Source organism: Pelecanus crispus, chromosome 19 (genome assembly GCF_030463565.1).
Source record: "Pelecanus crispus isolate bPelCri1 chromosome 19, bPelCri1.pri, whole genome shotgun sequence".
NCBI lineage: Eukaryota > Metazoa > Chordata > Aves > Pelecaniformes > Pelecanidae > Pelecanus > Pelecanus crispus.
The window spans coordinates 5998023-6013874 of NC_134661.1; the positions used below are offsets into that span (position 1 = coordinate 5998023).

General features: G+C 40.0%; 1 protein-coding gene across 3 annotated transcripts in view; it reads right to left on the reverse strand.

Moving 5' to 3' along the window:
• Positions 1-15852, reverse strand: part of CBL (Cbl proto-oncogene) — a 41293-nt gene that overhangs the window by 13826 nt on the left and 11615 nt on the right. For 2 of the 3 annotated variants that reach the window (XM_075723175.1, XM_075723174.1), the window contains exons 3-4: positions 2769-2915; positions 1280-1436 (exon numbers count right to left, since the gene is read on the reverse strand). In XM_075723175.1, coding sequence (XP_075579290.1) covers positions 1280-1436; positions 2769-2915 — 304 coding nt within the window. Of the gene's footprint in view, positions 1-1279; positions 1437-2768; positions 2916-3261; positions 3289-15852 lie in introns of those variants that run through there. The other variant, XM_075723176.1, reaches the window with a different exon arrangement.

Genomic DNA, 15852 nt, shown 5'->3' on the forward strand with positions numbered 1-15852 from the left:
GAAGTTACTGAGGTCACAAAAAGACAGCTCAAGAATAGCTACCAAATTGTGCTGCTTCTGCAGAGAAAATGACTCACCCCTGAGATAGGAGTAGAGACAGGAGTTTAATAAGATTACGCACAGGACCAGAAACCGTGACTAGTCTGATCTCTAACACCAACTTCCTATATGGCCGCAGGAAGGTGACCTCCCCTCTCTGTCTCAGTTTCACTGTGTGTAAGGTGCTTGTGACTATTCCTTAACCACCTAACCTCACTTGGGTGTGGCAAGGATTACTGGCTAGTCTAAGATTTGAATAAATAAACCAGCACATACATGTTAAATATTCCTTAAAATGATGCACAAAAAATTATAAAAACAGTTAGAAAGCTCTCAATCCTGAGAAGGGCTTGGGTGTCTAAATCTCATAGAATTTTTCCAAATTTCTCAGCTTGCCTAAAGGAAGGTATTAGCTTTCCCTAAGAGCTTTGCATCTCCTGGAAACTGCAGCAACTCTTAACTTGCTCTTTATGTACTACAGTTGGAAAAAGTACTGAATGAGATCAGCTACATTGCAACACTGAACATGGGAATTTTTCATCTAGACATATCTTAATTACAACCCACCCTATCACATGGGAAAAGGCAAGTTAGAGCCAAAGAAGTAAGCGTTCGTTCTTGTAAATACCCAATTGCACCATCAGAAGCTGTGTTTTTGAGTTTAGCACTATTAAAGACTATGGGTTAGAATTTCACCTACTATTAATATCACTTCAGTAATATAGATATTCTTGTGCACAGAACACAGACATGTCCACAACATTCTGTCTATGTCACTTCAAAAGCCAGGAAGCACAAATTTCCATGCTTGTGCTCCATCTTGAACACACCCCCCACTATGGCAAATAAATCTGATGAGAAAGAAAAGGACAAGGAGAAGAGACTGATAAACTAAGCTTCACATTTCCTGGCTTATAGAAGTTGTGTCAAAACTTCAGTCTAAAAGTGACCTTTGAAAGGGAAAAACTGATTCATGGGAGGATACTGAATGTGCCTTACAGTTGCAGTATATATTTAGACAATTTTTTCTTCTACAACCAGAAGTATCACACACTTTTACAGCAATATAGGGTCCTAAGTATTACTAGAGCTGTTTCGCGGATGAATGGCAAGAAGAACAAATCCCTTACAACACAAATAATTGTCATTTTAGTGTGTAAAATATAGTTTGTCCAGGGAAAAGAGTCTAACCTGAAGCACTGAGACACATCTCAAGTAATTAACATTCCTCAATTCTTACCTGAAAAAGTCGTGTGAAGATATCAAATTCAAATACTGAAATGTAGTCATTGCACGTCAAGTCAATCGTTGACTTCAGGGCCATGGCTTCCAGCCCTGAACTGATTGGATGCACTTCATGCAAGGCCTGACGGAAGCTTTTCCAAGGAACGATAGTCCTGGGGGAAACCAAGCCATCTGTAAATGTGATATGTCTGAAGACCACCACCGTGTACACACCTTATACATTTTTTTTGTGACTATGCACCTCATGATAATGGAAGAGAGGAATATCAAAACTAGACACAAGATACTTATTTATGTTATTCAAGCACAGGATTTCTTGGTACCACAGGAAATTAGCAGCTAAATGCACTTTAGACCATTTTCTCTGCATATGCAGAATTTTGGAATCTGAAGTCCAGCTTTGCTTTCTCCTTTGCCTTTTTCTGCAGCCCTATCATGTCAATGCTTGTATGCACCCTGGGTTGTATACAACACCATCACTCGATAAGAATACCATAATGTTGCAGCTGGTAGAGGAGTTAACCGTAAGTCTTTTAGTAGAAGTCTAGACAGCTGAAAAAAACAAAAAAGCTGCTGCAAGCAATTCTCTGAAGAGGTATTAACTGGAGAAGTAAGATAATCAGAAGCCAAAACAGAGGCTCCTGTTCAAAGGAAAATTTTCCTTCTTTTAAAATATCAAGCAAAATAGAAACATAGAAAGAACATGCCTAGCTTCAGACAACTATGTTATTCATGAGTAAATATATTACTGCTTTTTGTTCTGACAGCTACTAATTAAACTCTTTATGTGAAGTACCTTAGTTACCTTAGTTAGAAAGCAGTACCCAATTCCATTAATTTTAATCCTCAAATGTTGCTGTGGACACCTCTACAGTTCATTTAGTCAGCATTTGATTAGATACAAAAATTAGAACTGGCATTTCAACTGTTTACACACAAATATACATTGCACTTCACTTTCTCCTTCATTCTATCTTAGCAAAGCCATTATGCAAACTGACAAAAGTTCAGAGAAGCCAGAAGAAAGGTGACTAAGTGATTGGAAAGACTAATTGGAGGGAAGATGAAAAGAATTTAATATAATGGCTTAGCTGAAGGACAACTAATATTGGGGTCATAGTAACCTTTGGAGGAAGAAAGGAGACTTTTGCATAGTTCGTGGAGCTTACTTACAAGTTAAGGAATTAAATTAAGGAGAGGAAACTTTAAACTGAATAACTGAGGGAAACTCAGTGCCAATACAAGTCTGCTAGGGAAAGACCAATCATGACACATTTAAAACAAGACAGGACAAAGAACTGTGAAATATAGCGTAGGAAGATCCTGTACCTCACCCAGACAGCGGATCAAATGACTAGTAGGTCTCCCCCATCGTTCATTTTAACCTGACCTTTCTGAACCGCAAAACAGAATTTTTAGAAATACACAGTGCTGTGTGCAACTTCTTCCCACATCTCTATTTTTAAGCACAGTTAGAAACTTACTTTTCACCAAAAGCCTTTCTCCAAAATTCTGCAGCATCTGCCTTGGTGATCCGGAATGTGTCTCCCTGGAAAAGGCCACTTGGGAAAATACCTTTGAGTTCTGCCAGCATATGGCTGAATATCAGGGATAACTTTGTCAGGTTACGCCTACAAAGGACCACAAAAACAAACGTTTCTTTTAGAAAAGACAGATGTAGTTTAGCACTCTGAACAAAACAGAAATAGTACCCATTGCAATTCAAGAAGTATCCCAGCCTAGAAAACTCCTCTTGTTTGGGGCTGCCTTTCAAGTATTTACCCAGCATTCAGAACACATCCATCACATGGCACTTATCAGCAAGGTCTGTGTTTGTCAAGACATTTTCCACAATGACTAATTCTGCAGAACCTCTTTGAGGTGGGCAGGTTATTTCCAAGGCAATCCCCCCCTTCCCCCCCCCCGCCCCGGAAATACATTCACAGAAAATGTCCAAAACCAGTATTCACATCTTACCTATTAAATAACAGCATAACTGGAGCCAAAACCTCATTAGACTCCTTTGCTCTTGGGTCTGAAAATTCCTTATTAGAGCACATGAAACTACTACTGCCTTGGATCATGAAAGCCAAAGGTCTTTCCAAGTCTCCAGAGGGTCCCAACACAGTAGATTTGCTCAGAGAATGTCTAAGCGATAATAACAGGTCCAGCTCCCAAGGGAAGGTCAAAACACCTGCAGGTTTTTTCTAAAATGGTAATAACTTACAGACAAAAGCTTGACAGTTAGGGTGCTCAATTTTGTGTTGAGTAATTATCCAATTTGAATTACAAATTGGTACCCCAAGTCCCTTCTCTGCCTGATGACGTTCATATATCAGGAGTGCCCTAGTCCATCAGGGCATGCCCTTTTCTGAACTGGAGAGGGAAAGCTGGAGAAGAGGGAAAGAGAGATTCTCTGCTTTGGATTTAGTCAATGTACAAAAGATTACCAGAAATAGAAGACAGGAGGACTACTGCCTAGCAGAGAGGACACAGCAGCATTGAGAGCATTTTGGGTTGCATGCTTCACAAGAAACTAGCATTGGATTGGCACCAAATCCCAGTAGTAAAAACTGCAGCCTGGGACTGCTTCTTCCCTGCTTGTAGTCTTAGCAACTACATTAAGGAGGTAAGTTCTAGGTAGTAACTGTGTTCTGCAAAAACAGAGCTAGCTTCAGTACCTGAAAGTATTAGTGACTGTAGCAGTACAGGAATAACAAAATAAGTGTCTTCCTACTTAGGAGTCAAACAATAGCACTTTTACACACTAGAAAGGTTGTCTTCTACTTGTAGATGAAAAAAAAAAATCTATTCAGTAGTGGCACCTCTTTCTCTCATTCCTTTATCCAAATAAAGGATGACTCTCTTCTCCTCTACTTCATTATATTCTCCATATGCTAGGAAAATGGGGGTCCCTGAAGAGAGATGGGGATATTCCTAGGCCAGAGGCTTTTTTCACCCCCATATCACATGCTTGAAGGTAAAAGAAGGAACCAGTATCATGTGGGGAAAAGAGAACTTTTAAGTTATGTCCAACAGACCTGAGCTGGTCAGAAGACGTTGTCAACCACTGAGGCATTGCACAGACTCAGTTATGACACCGAGCAACAAGTTATTTTGCAGACTGCAAAATACTGAGCTATTCAGAGAAGGGCTAGAAGCATCCCCAGTCATATAGTATTTTCTTAATGCCTTGTTTCCCAAGCTCTCTCATTAAGTATGCTACTATTGTAGTGTGCCATCTCCCTGAAGACAGCTGTGTTTGACAGAAAACTAAGCTCCCCCCAGGTTTCAGCCTTTCACCAATTTCTCGTATTCTGGTTGAATTAGTTCCGATTTACTTGATCTTGGACATTTTTCAGATACCACTTGCTCCAGACATGCTGTTCCTAGCTGAAGTACTTATCCTGTTAATCTGCCTGATTATAGAACTGACCTCCAGCTAAAGGAGATAGGTCACTAGCTCCAGCCTTTCTACAAAAATTTCCCAGGACATCTGGGCTTAGATCTTCTAGCTCCATATCATACTTCATTGAGTCTAAACTCAATTAGAAGTGACCTACTTTGCTTGACATATATTATAGCATATACTCAGCTCCACATGAGCCCTTTCTCCACACTCTGATACAGTCTGGGTAGACTAGAAGGTATACAGGACTCAAAACTATCAATCTTCTTTGACAGTAGTTCTCCTCTCTTACCCTTATTTATTCAACTACATTTTAATTTGTGTCTCAGCAATGAAAGCTGCTCAAAGTGTTTAAAGAAGGTGCCAGCTAGACAGCAGGGATTCTGTGTTTCATCATTTCATACATGTCCAATAACAACAGGTGCTCAAGATTAAGGTAAGTAAAACCACCCAGATGCTCTTCTGTAGGCTTCTCCATTCAGCAGCTCTCTAGTCGACGCATTATATGTTCAAACTGCGTGCAGTTTAAAGCAGCTGTATGATTGGGCTGAGTCTATAAACACCAACTGAAAAAGCTTTGTTGTTCACCACTCTTTGTCAGTTAACTGGCGTCCACAGAGAGGGGCCGTCAAAGTCCCCTTGCCTTACTAGCGTATCACAATCTCCAGCCATCTTGCTTTTGCAGTTTTGTTATACCTTTGGAGTGCTACTGTAATTCCCCACCTGCTTTTAGGAAGGCTTAATCAGCATATCTTAAAAAGAAAACTATACAGGATCCTGTGTGTAGGAAAAACCAAGCTGTATCAGAACAGCAAAGTAATGGCTTCCTAGATGATCACGATCACGTTTATGAAGATCAGGGGCTCCGGACCTAGACTGTATGGATACACAAGCTGCAGCAATACAAAACCAGACTGTTACCTTATCAGTAGCATCTGTTTGTGCAACTCCCCACCCTGTGTAATATTAAGTAATTCAAACTTGTGTGTTCCTCTTTCCAGTAGCAGATAAGCAACTTTGCATTTACTGGGGAAAGGCTCAGATTTGGAGGCACAGCCACTGGCTAATGCTACAGAGAGGACAGTTTAACTGTAAACTCATACCCCAGCTCCCTCCCTCCCTCCAGAGGGTAGGTTCCCACCATGTCCCTGCACTGCCTTCAGCTGACACTAGAAAAATTGCAAATCACAGGTTGTATCAGCAGAGCTTGCTCCCCAAGCCATCTTCTGAAAGTCGTCATTTCCATAAAGTGACAGAAAAGATGACAATTTATGGCAGTGCAAGGGGAAAAAGCAAACACCATGCTATTATGAATCATTTAATCCATCTACAACTCAAGCAAAAAAAAGAGATGGTATTTGTTTTTACTAAGTTTATAAAAATGGAGGCTTGAGCAAAAACTAATTATCTGTTACACTAACATGGAACTAATTGGTAAGAATTAAATTCTGAATCATTTCCTTGAAGGATTAGTGTGCAATATTTTTATGCAATCTTAGCAGGTAAAGCGGAATCTTGCATCAATGCATTAATGCCAAGTGACTTCCACAAAGTTAGCAATCCTAAAGCTGTTTAGGCATACGGCTCAAGCTAGCACTGACTTGCTAGTACTCTTACCACTTGAAAAATCATGTCCTATTTGTGAAAAAACCTCTAAGCACGCTTGAAACTAATGTATGCAATATTTGGTAGGTGGAAGGAAAGTCATCTCAGGTATATACTCTCCTGTTGCTGCCCAGCACAGTGTGAAAATTTGTGCATGACCAGGCAAGCACACTAATGCATTTCTGTCCCTCAGACAAGACTCTAAATGAACAAGTGCATGGTTTAAACAAAGCAACAGTTAACACTGCAAGACGACAAGGTATATTCCTGTGTCCAGTTGCTTATCACTTCTGCTCAAGAGCCTTCTCCCTTAGCTGAGTTTCAGGAAGTGCTTGCACACAGCTGCGCACATCGTTTCAGTGAGAGAAGTAAGAACTTCCGCAGGCTTAAGGATGGATGAACAAATTATTTTACACACACAAACAACACATATTGAGGGACTCTGTTTCCAAAAAGTTTCTAATACCTGAACATCTGCAATTCTTAAGGTTATCATAATTTTTTACAAGTATTCAGCTGTATCTTAGGTAAATAACAGGAAAAACACAGGAAGTGAACATAAAGAGCAGCAAATTGCAGAATATTTCATGCTAGTAACTAGCTTTTACATACAGCAACTGGTTACCAAGCCTGTGCTAAAAGGACAAACATTTTCTTTCAAGAGTGCACTCCTTTATTTTAGCAAGCCAATTTACACATTTGTAAATTAATACAGACCAAATAAATGCTTGCAATTACAGAGAACATTTTTAATTGGGATATCAAAGTTTAGTGATTATGATTGTATTTTATTTTTAGTAACATCAGCAACTGTCCTCATCTCCATTGCTTCAACTAAACAGAAGCAAGAGTTCTCCCAGAAAAAGGGTAATATTTTCAAAGAGTGCTTAAGTGACTTAGACCAGAGATTCCCAAACATTTTTGGCTGCAGACCTCCAGCAATCTCCCATGTTTCTTATAGACTATGATGGCCCTCTTTCAAACTTCTAGCTAAACACAGTAATGAACACAAATACTGTTACCAAGAGTTGCACCAGAGGTATGCCAACCGCAGTTTGGGAATCACTGACTGAGGCACCAAAATCCCATTAACAGTCAGTGGAATTTAAACACCTGTCACATAAGCACTTTTGAAGACATTACCCAGGAACCGCAGGCCACATCAGTTGGCTCTCCTCACTGTTTGCAACTGAGCTGAAGGCGACACCTGTACCAGCTTCAAACGAAAAACTACAGCATGCTTCTGTTCCGCGGTTAGGTCCAGAGACAGAGCAACAGCTACAGTTTAGGTGGGATTTCATGTTCCTGCAAGTGCTTTCACACATTATTCACACAGCACAGTATGCAGCTTATTATGGTTAGATAGTGAATCAACCAAATACATAAAAAGTGAAAGCCTAGAAAGCCAAATATTTTTATACTTTATACAGTAACCAAATATTTTTACTAAGAAACACCTGCAGTTCTAGCATGGAGGCATTATTCCTTCCATACACACAGTGTTAACAGAGAACCATTTTTTTAACAACCCAGAAACATCACCAGAGCCTGTTTAGCTGCAACTACACTAGCCTGTAAAATTGCACTACCTTCACACTGACAGGGCTCTAAAGATGCAGGTCTCAAGCAAATGTTTTGGGGAACAAAAACCAGCATGAAGCAAGACTATTTCTTCAGTTACCCCGTGCTTATTAATCAGCCGGCTCCCCAAGGCCAGGCCAGCCCCGCCGGCAGCTCTGCAGGCTGAACAGACATGTTCCTTCATCCTCCCTCCTCCGTGCCCCCTCCGCTGTGGTTGTGCTACTTCCTTCCTGCTTCATGACTGGTTTTGCTCCACGCATCTTAGCGGAAGTCAAAAGGTTGAGCAGGCACTTCCATTTGCACTGCAGTTCTTCGTTGCAGCCCCTCTGTGGGCCGGGCCCCAGCAGGGTTTTCTGGTGCTGTTCTCTCCCCCAGACCTAGGGCAGATTTTTCTTTTCCAGTTTCCTGTTTGCTGGACAAAAGCATTTTTCCACCATAGAGGCTCAGTCTTGCAAAACCAGTAACGACAGAGGACCGTTTTAATCAGAGCACTGCCTCTTTCAGCTACATTGACACAATTTGTTAAATTAATTCAAGTTACAAAGTCATACAGCACCTAACGCGCTTCATGACTAAAATGCCTTTCTTACCTCAAGGCAATGTTAATATAGTACTACCATTTCTGCCACTGCCAGCTAGAATTTTTTCATTTTCTTCCAGTATTTCTCAACTACTTCACAGCTAACCAACTCACACAGTATAATTTTGTTCCTCACATGTAGCAAGGAGACTGCTCCACTGGATGATTTAGTCACAATATTGTGCTCACATGCCATAATTTGACATGAACATAATGTCACGTCTGTAAAGCTCGTTCTGTTGAAAGCATGCTACAAACACCGCTGTACAGAGGAATTAAGAGCTCTAACACAAGACAACCAACTACAAAATGCTTCACTTCGCTGAAGTGATTGTGCATATTTCTTACTTATGACCGAACTTTCAAAAGGATTTTTGTATTTGCACTCCCACCGACGTCAGTTACACTTGTGAACACTGGGTTTTCACAAATAACGTTCAGCCTCTCTAAGAATAGGCTGTGTTTAACAAAGATTCTTCGCAGGAAGCTAAGACAAATGCAGGCACACCTCCATCTTGGCCCCAAACCAAAATTAAGCCGAACATACTTTTGAGAAAATGCTCTATTTCATAAAACCAGCATCAACCTGGCTAATATTGCACATCAACAATGAAGATTCAAGAGGGTAAAAAGAATTCAAATCAGAGGACGTAAGTTACTGTAAGCCCATCCTACTCAAAACTGAAGAGAAGGCTCGGCTCTCTTTACGTGTCAGCTTGGCTGTTTAAAGGGGCATGATCCAAAAATGCAGCTCACAAGAAATGCAATCTCAGTACACTGGATGAATGGCCACAGAGCATTTTTTAAAAAGTATACCTATTTATTCTTATGGAAAGTGAAGGAAAAAAGCATTACAGAAGGTGTGGGAGTGTCTGAGCACTAAACTCATTGACTGAAAGTCAGAGGCTCCTAGAACAGATGATGCCATTTCCAATTGCTTCTGTCCTCACAAAATTGCAGAACTAACATGTTCACCCAGGACAACTCAGATGCACCACTTCCTTTCTTCAGAAATTCTATGTTTATTTGCTGAAAGAATTACAAATTGGTGGCTTGGAAATGAGACGATTGCTCAGTTAAACTGAGGGAAAACACAATCTAATTGCTGTACTATTACTCACTGCTACTGCTAAAAACTTGTATTTTTTTTTAAAACAACTCACAGTCCAAAATGGCTTCTGCGGTATCGCAGTCTTATGTCTCCAGCAGCTCTCCACATAAGTTTATGACATGCAGAGCTGCAAGCACATGATAATTATTTCACTAGTTGAGCAATTAATGCTTGCTTTTCTGTAAATCACACCTCAACAACCCTATTCATGGATAAGACTTCCTTCAGGACTTCAACATTCTCCTGAGCATGAGATCACATTAAATTTTCTGAGAAAAAAAAAATTTACCTCATTTTACAGGTGAGGCAGCTGAAGGACAGAAAGAGAGTGCTGAAAGCTAGAATTACAGCTAGGGAATTTCTAATTCCTATGCCCCTCTGCTCATTATTGCAGAATAATATCCACTTCCTAAGTACTACTGCAAGAAATTATAAATAAGGTAATACAAGTTTCCGACCCACTCACTTCTGGAGTTACTTTGGAATTACACATGACCAGATGATTTTTAGGTGACAGGGTTAGCATCCACTACATGTAAACGCAAGCTCCAATACTATGGGGGGGGTGGGGGGGTGGAGGGGAGGCAGGGGAAGGAGGAAAATAAATAAATCAATCCCCAGTCTTGGGTCCTGCAAACAGCCAAACATTGTTTTTTCCTCTACTTTAAATCTTACAATTTGATATTTTGAGGATTTAAGAGCTTTAAAAAAAAAAAAAAAACCCAGCTCTTTTAACAAGTGTCCAAGAAGTAAAATGCACCTTTCAGAAACCACAAAGGTGTGAGGTTATATGATAACACCTGCTCTTCAGATGTTATGAACTATCCACCAGACATGAGCAGTTAGACCCAATTTCAGCAGACAGGTGGCTGCGCCTGGTTCCAGGAAGAACTGTATCTTATATCTTACTACCACACCAGCAAGTTTTCTGCATGCTCTTCAATGCATATAAGCAGTAAGTGGAAACGCTTGAGGTGATCCCAAGATGTCTTTTATAACTCTGAGACAGCTTCAGAGTCCTCTACACACAGTAATCAGTTTTAAAAATAGAAACAGCGGAACTACTTTCAACAAAACTTGCAACACAGGAAGTGAATGAAATTCCATTTAACTATTACTGGCTCAACAGAAGTCACCTTACAAAGTTACGCTGGGCCACTGCTCCGTAACATTTACAGTACTTCTACAGGACAATTAATATAGCAGACTACCAGCAAACCAGACACTTTAGAATCAGCAAATTAATTGCTTGTACTATAGAATTTTACAGCATCAGCTAATGCTACATTGATTTTGTAGGCTAGCTCATCCCAGCACCCTTTGGGAAAAAGGAAAGAAACACTTAACATGTTTATCACCTCTTGTTAACACGAGGTTCGGCTCCAAACATACTTTTCCATTTAAAGAACTACAGGCTTCACTGTTTCATTCTTTGTAGAGCTATAAAACCAGCTGGTTAATTCTGCAACTTCAAGACTTCCCCTACTAAAACAGCAAAATGGGAATGGGAACACATGAACAAGAGGACTAGATATTTCCGTCCGTTCTTGGTCTAATCCCAGTTCCATTAACTGCTCCCAACAGCAGGCTTGAATAACCTGAATGCAGGGCGGCACTATTGCCTCCTCTGCAGGGGAGCTGGTCTGCATCAGTGGATGCCGTGAGCACCAGCGTGCCCAGCTAAGCACGTCTGCTCCTGCACAGAACACGCATCTAATGGCATCTGGAAGCTAAACTGCTGTGTCCGCAAGACATTGCACCTGAGCGGGCCCCCACGAAGGCAAATCAGAAATGACTGCAACCACTACATTAGACTCTTACCCTGCTTAATAGCTGCAACAAATCTGCATACAACAGTTAAGACTGCTGCGGAGCTTCCCCTCTACTCCCTCCCTCCCCCCCCCTTTTGTACCAATGAATTATGTCTATGGCCAAAAATGCAATAGTTAATGATTCTCTGCATGCAGTGTTTCTTCCAATTCTAAATTTTTTAAAGCAGTACCAATTGTAGCTTTAAAGAAGCAGGAAATTCTATAGGCTAATGCCTTTATCAGTGGTTTAAGTATTATAGGACAGAAATATTACACAAAACATACGTTTCCTTACAGTCTTCTGAATCCTGGCACTTTTCAACTAACATACATATGTTTATGTATATGTTTTTTTATATATATATATATTTAAATACCTTGAGTTCTAGAGCATGCCAATCAGTTTAAAGTGTCACGCAAAATATACTGCAGGCCACAGACAACCAGAAAACTGGCATACTCATACTGTTACGCAAATGGATGTGACTGATCTGCAGCAGAAAGGACACACAGTCCAGCGTGCTGACCAGAAGCACCAACCTACTGACCTTTGAAGGATCTGGACTACTTATTCTAGGCACAAATGCTAGTGTTACATTTTTAACAAGCTGGATTTCTTTCAATATTAAGAGGGTAAAAATCCACTTATTTTTCTGGATTTAATTATTATAGAAAGCACTTTAAAGAGAATAATTCATTTGATATGATTAATGGTCTTTAAAGAGCTCAACTTACACTCAGAGCATTGACAAGATAAAGGATAACCTCTCACCTAGGCAACAGATTAATTCTTTCACCAGATTCAAGGGACTGCACAGCAAAACTTACTGCTCAGAACAACACTACTCTCTGTACTGGAGTTAAAATTCCTATTTCAAGGGCTACTTGTTCAGTTCAAGGGAAAAACAAAGCACAAAAGCCATGTTTCCAAATCAAGGAAGATGCCACATCTCACACTTGATCTTCAGCCACCTCAAACTGTCTGGGTATCATGATGCCACTGGGGGATTCCTTGGCAGAAGGATCTGTAAACTCTTATTGCTTCACTCCCAACTCATATCCTGTCAAAATACTAAACCCAAGACATTTTGCAACATACATACTCCAGTACAACATACAACTTCAGCATATGTTTGCTTTTCAAGCAGCTAGTGGCAGTACTTCCCCAGCTCGTAGCTGTCCTGCTGAGTAATTCAGAAACAGATCCCCATTTTTCCCCTCACACCACACTCACTATGACCAACTTCGCCTCTACAGTAATTTTACAGTCCTTTCTACAGGTGGGTAGCAGTCAGCAAATCACACTACCTGAGCCAGCTGTGGGGCACATAACTGAGCACCATCTGATCCACCTTCCAGAGATCAAAACAGGGCAAAGCCAGCAAGTTCACAAACTAACACCACAGAAAATATTGCTTCAAACTGTTGGGAAGCAGCTGGCCTAATTTTGTTCAGTACCTTCTAGCAAGTTGAGGGGTCTTTTCATTGTTATCTTACAGTTCAGAAAAGCTTTCATGCACCAAAACACAATCTGTTTTCTGGTTGAAAGGGCTACAACTGCAGACTTCTTCAAATCAACAGAAATCCAAAACATGGCATCTTGGCCCTTAATACACAAGCCAAGCACCCAAGAAACATGATACGGTTGCCAAGCAGCAGTAACACATTTTTGCCAGCATTGAGAAATCTATCCGCATTTCCAATGATAATTACTACAAACTAACATGCTTGCACCTCCATCCACAACATCAAGTCCACAGAGTTAGTGTTCCATAAAACTACAATTTTATAGGCTCTGGGAACAAAGACGACTTAAAAAAATCTTACTTCCTTATTACACAATAATCTGAAAGCTTACTTTGGCCCATAAATTGATTTTCAAGACAGTGGTCTAATTTTTGACGGAAAGAAAACTGAAGTAAGTGCAAGCTTATGCCAATTATGCTAAGTGTTACTTAAGTTCCACAACTATCACCTCGATTAGCAATTTAAGGCCAAATTAAAAAGAAATAATTCACATTCCTCTCTCCAACAACATTTAAATGATAATGAATTTCTTCTTGGGTAATAAGCAGTTAGTGTTCATATGCTGTAGCCTGGCAAGGAAACCTTTCTTGTGGGGAGCTTTGGAGCCTGTTATTCTCTTTAAGATGTTCTAATTTAAATGCAGATGTAGACTTCACACTAGTGGGTTTTGTTAAAAAAAAATAAAAAAGTCTTAGCTGTATTAGAAGGAAGTAACAGAAGGAGGACTTGCACACACCATGCACCATTTGAGTTCCACATTTTATACTATCTCTTTTTCACTGGACAGGAGTGTGTGCAAGCACTCTAAAATACGAGATTAGAGCACTAACTCTGCCCTCTCCCCAGAGGACTTTTCTGGTTCATGGCTCAGCACAAGAGTCTTCCAACTTTTTCCTCTTTAAAATATTTTTTTTTCCCCCCCAAGTCATTCTTCATGCATTTCCTTCCCCTTCAGAGATATGCATGGTCATTTCCAGTAGACATTAAATATTGGTAGCTTTTTCCTGTGTAAATTAGTAAGTCTTCACATTGGAGCTAGAGGAGAATATGAAATCCTGCTGAGCCAGCATCCCATAAGGCTACTGTCAGAAAGACAACAGTTAAATATGAACTATCTTCCCAAACCTTTTTTGCCACTCCATGTTATACGGAAAGGGTTTGATATTCCCTGCCTAACCCCTTTTTCTCCTCTAGAGATGTTAGCTTTATTAACTGGGTTTGTTAACAGTTTGTTTTCCAAAGTATGCAAGCTGAACTCGTGAAATAACTTCTGCTATTGCCTAAACATCCAGTCCACATCCTGGGTAATTACTTCTCAGCCTTTCACCTAAACCCCACCCTCCAGCTTACGTAACTGCATTCTCCCATGGAAACATTTACAGCGGTCTGATTTTATTTAGAAAATAAATTTTCTGAATTTCCCCTCATAATAGACTGTTTTAACATAAGCAGTAAATTTGACTCGTCAGTGAAAAAGGAACTCTTCAGCCTAATTCATCCTTTCCAAAGTAACAGACAATTTCTATCCCTGTCTACTGATCCGCAAACTATTTTTCTGTCCTGCCATGTGAAGTATAATCTATTTACACAACTGCAAAACACACTGCTGCAATGAGTAATTTATGTAGTGGGGAAAGCTGATGAATGACAGCTCCTCTGTGCAAGTAAGAGGTCTGGAGAAGTAAAAGCTTTCTGCAATAGAAACAAAAAATATTCCAACGTAACCACTGAGCCTTTAAATTAAACTGTAATCAAGAGCTTAGGCAAGTTCAGCATGTTCAGAGTAGCTGTGGCATTAGCATTAATAGCACTATCAATCAATGGAACCATAACATTGCAGGAAAAAAAAAAAAGTATGTTTAACCAGTTTTTCTTACCACTAGTTAAAAAGTAAACTCAAGAAACTCACGATATTTACAGGGGCGAAGTCACATATTTACCACTATAGGCAGCACAGCAAGCTCCTCAGTGCTAAATAGCTGTACCTTTCTCCTTCGCATAAAGACCTGCTAAGTACCCTCTACCGATTTCTTTTATTGCACCGTTTCAGCTATATAGGCTACAAGCTTCACCTTTCAGTGGTTTTTTGTTTTCTTCTAAAAATTCAAGTGACAAGTCTTAAAATGACTTTTGCATTAGAAATCACTGTGGACCTATAAAGAATAGGAACCAACAGCTTTGGAAATGTGTATAGCCTCAAGAATACCTGCTAACTACTGCAGCACAGCCAACCAATTATTGAATGACTTACCTTTAGCTTACTGCAAGCATATGACAAAACATCGAGAATGATTAACTCTTGAGATACTATTTGATTCCATTATCAAAGCCTGCAGATGTTACCATTTTACTTTACCAGATCCCCAAATATATAATTTGTTTTAAGAGGCTGATCTACCTGTTAGCAAGGACAACCCAAATAAGCTCGTAAGCTGTCAAAACTCAGAGGAGCAATATAGTATCTCCACTAAAAAAAGAACACACCTACTCAGAAGTCAAGTTGAATCCGATGTACTTGCTAAAACTCAGTCTTTAAACCGTAACTAGAAGTTACTGCATGTACTTACTAGTCAGAAAGTGCATACATAGCTTTAAAAGTACCCTCAACAGCATTAATTTTTAAACAGCTATGGAAGTGAGCTAAAGCAGAATTCAAATAGCATCTTTAAAGCTCTCCTAATAAAATGAGTTCCCTTCACAAAAATCGCAGTGTGAGTTTAGGCAAAAAAGTAACAATTTCATCTGAACCACTATACCGCAAAACCAGCGTTACAGTCCTAAGAAAAGCAAGCAAGCCATTGAGCTCATAGCACTGGACATCACTTTAACGGTGGTGGTAGCCACAACAGGAGGATGCTCTCAGCATGCTGACGGTTAAGGTATGACGTCAGAGCCACATTCACTAACAGCTCTGACTGCAGCTAATTTAAAACTGAAGAAACAA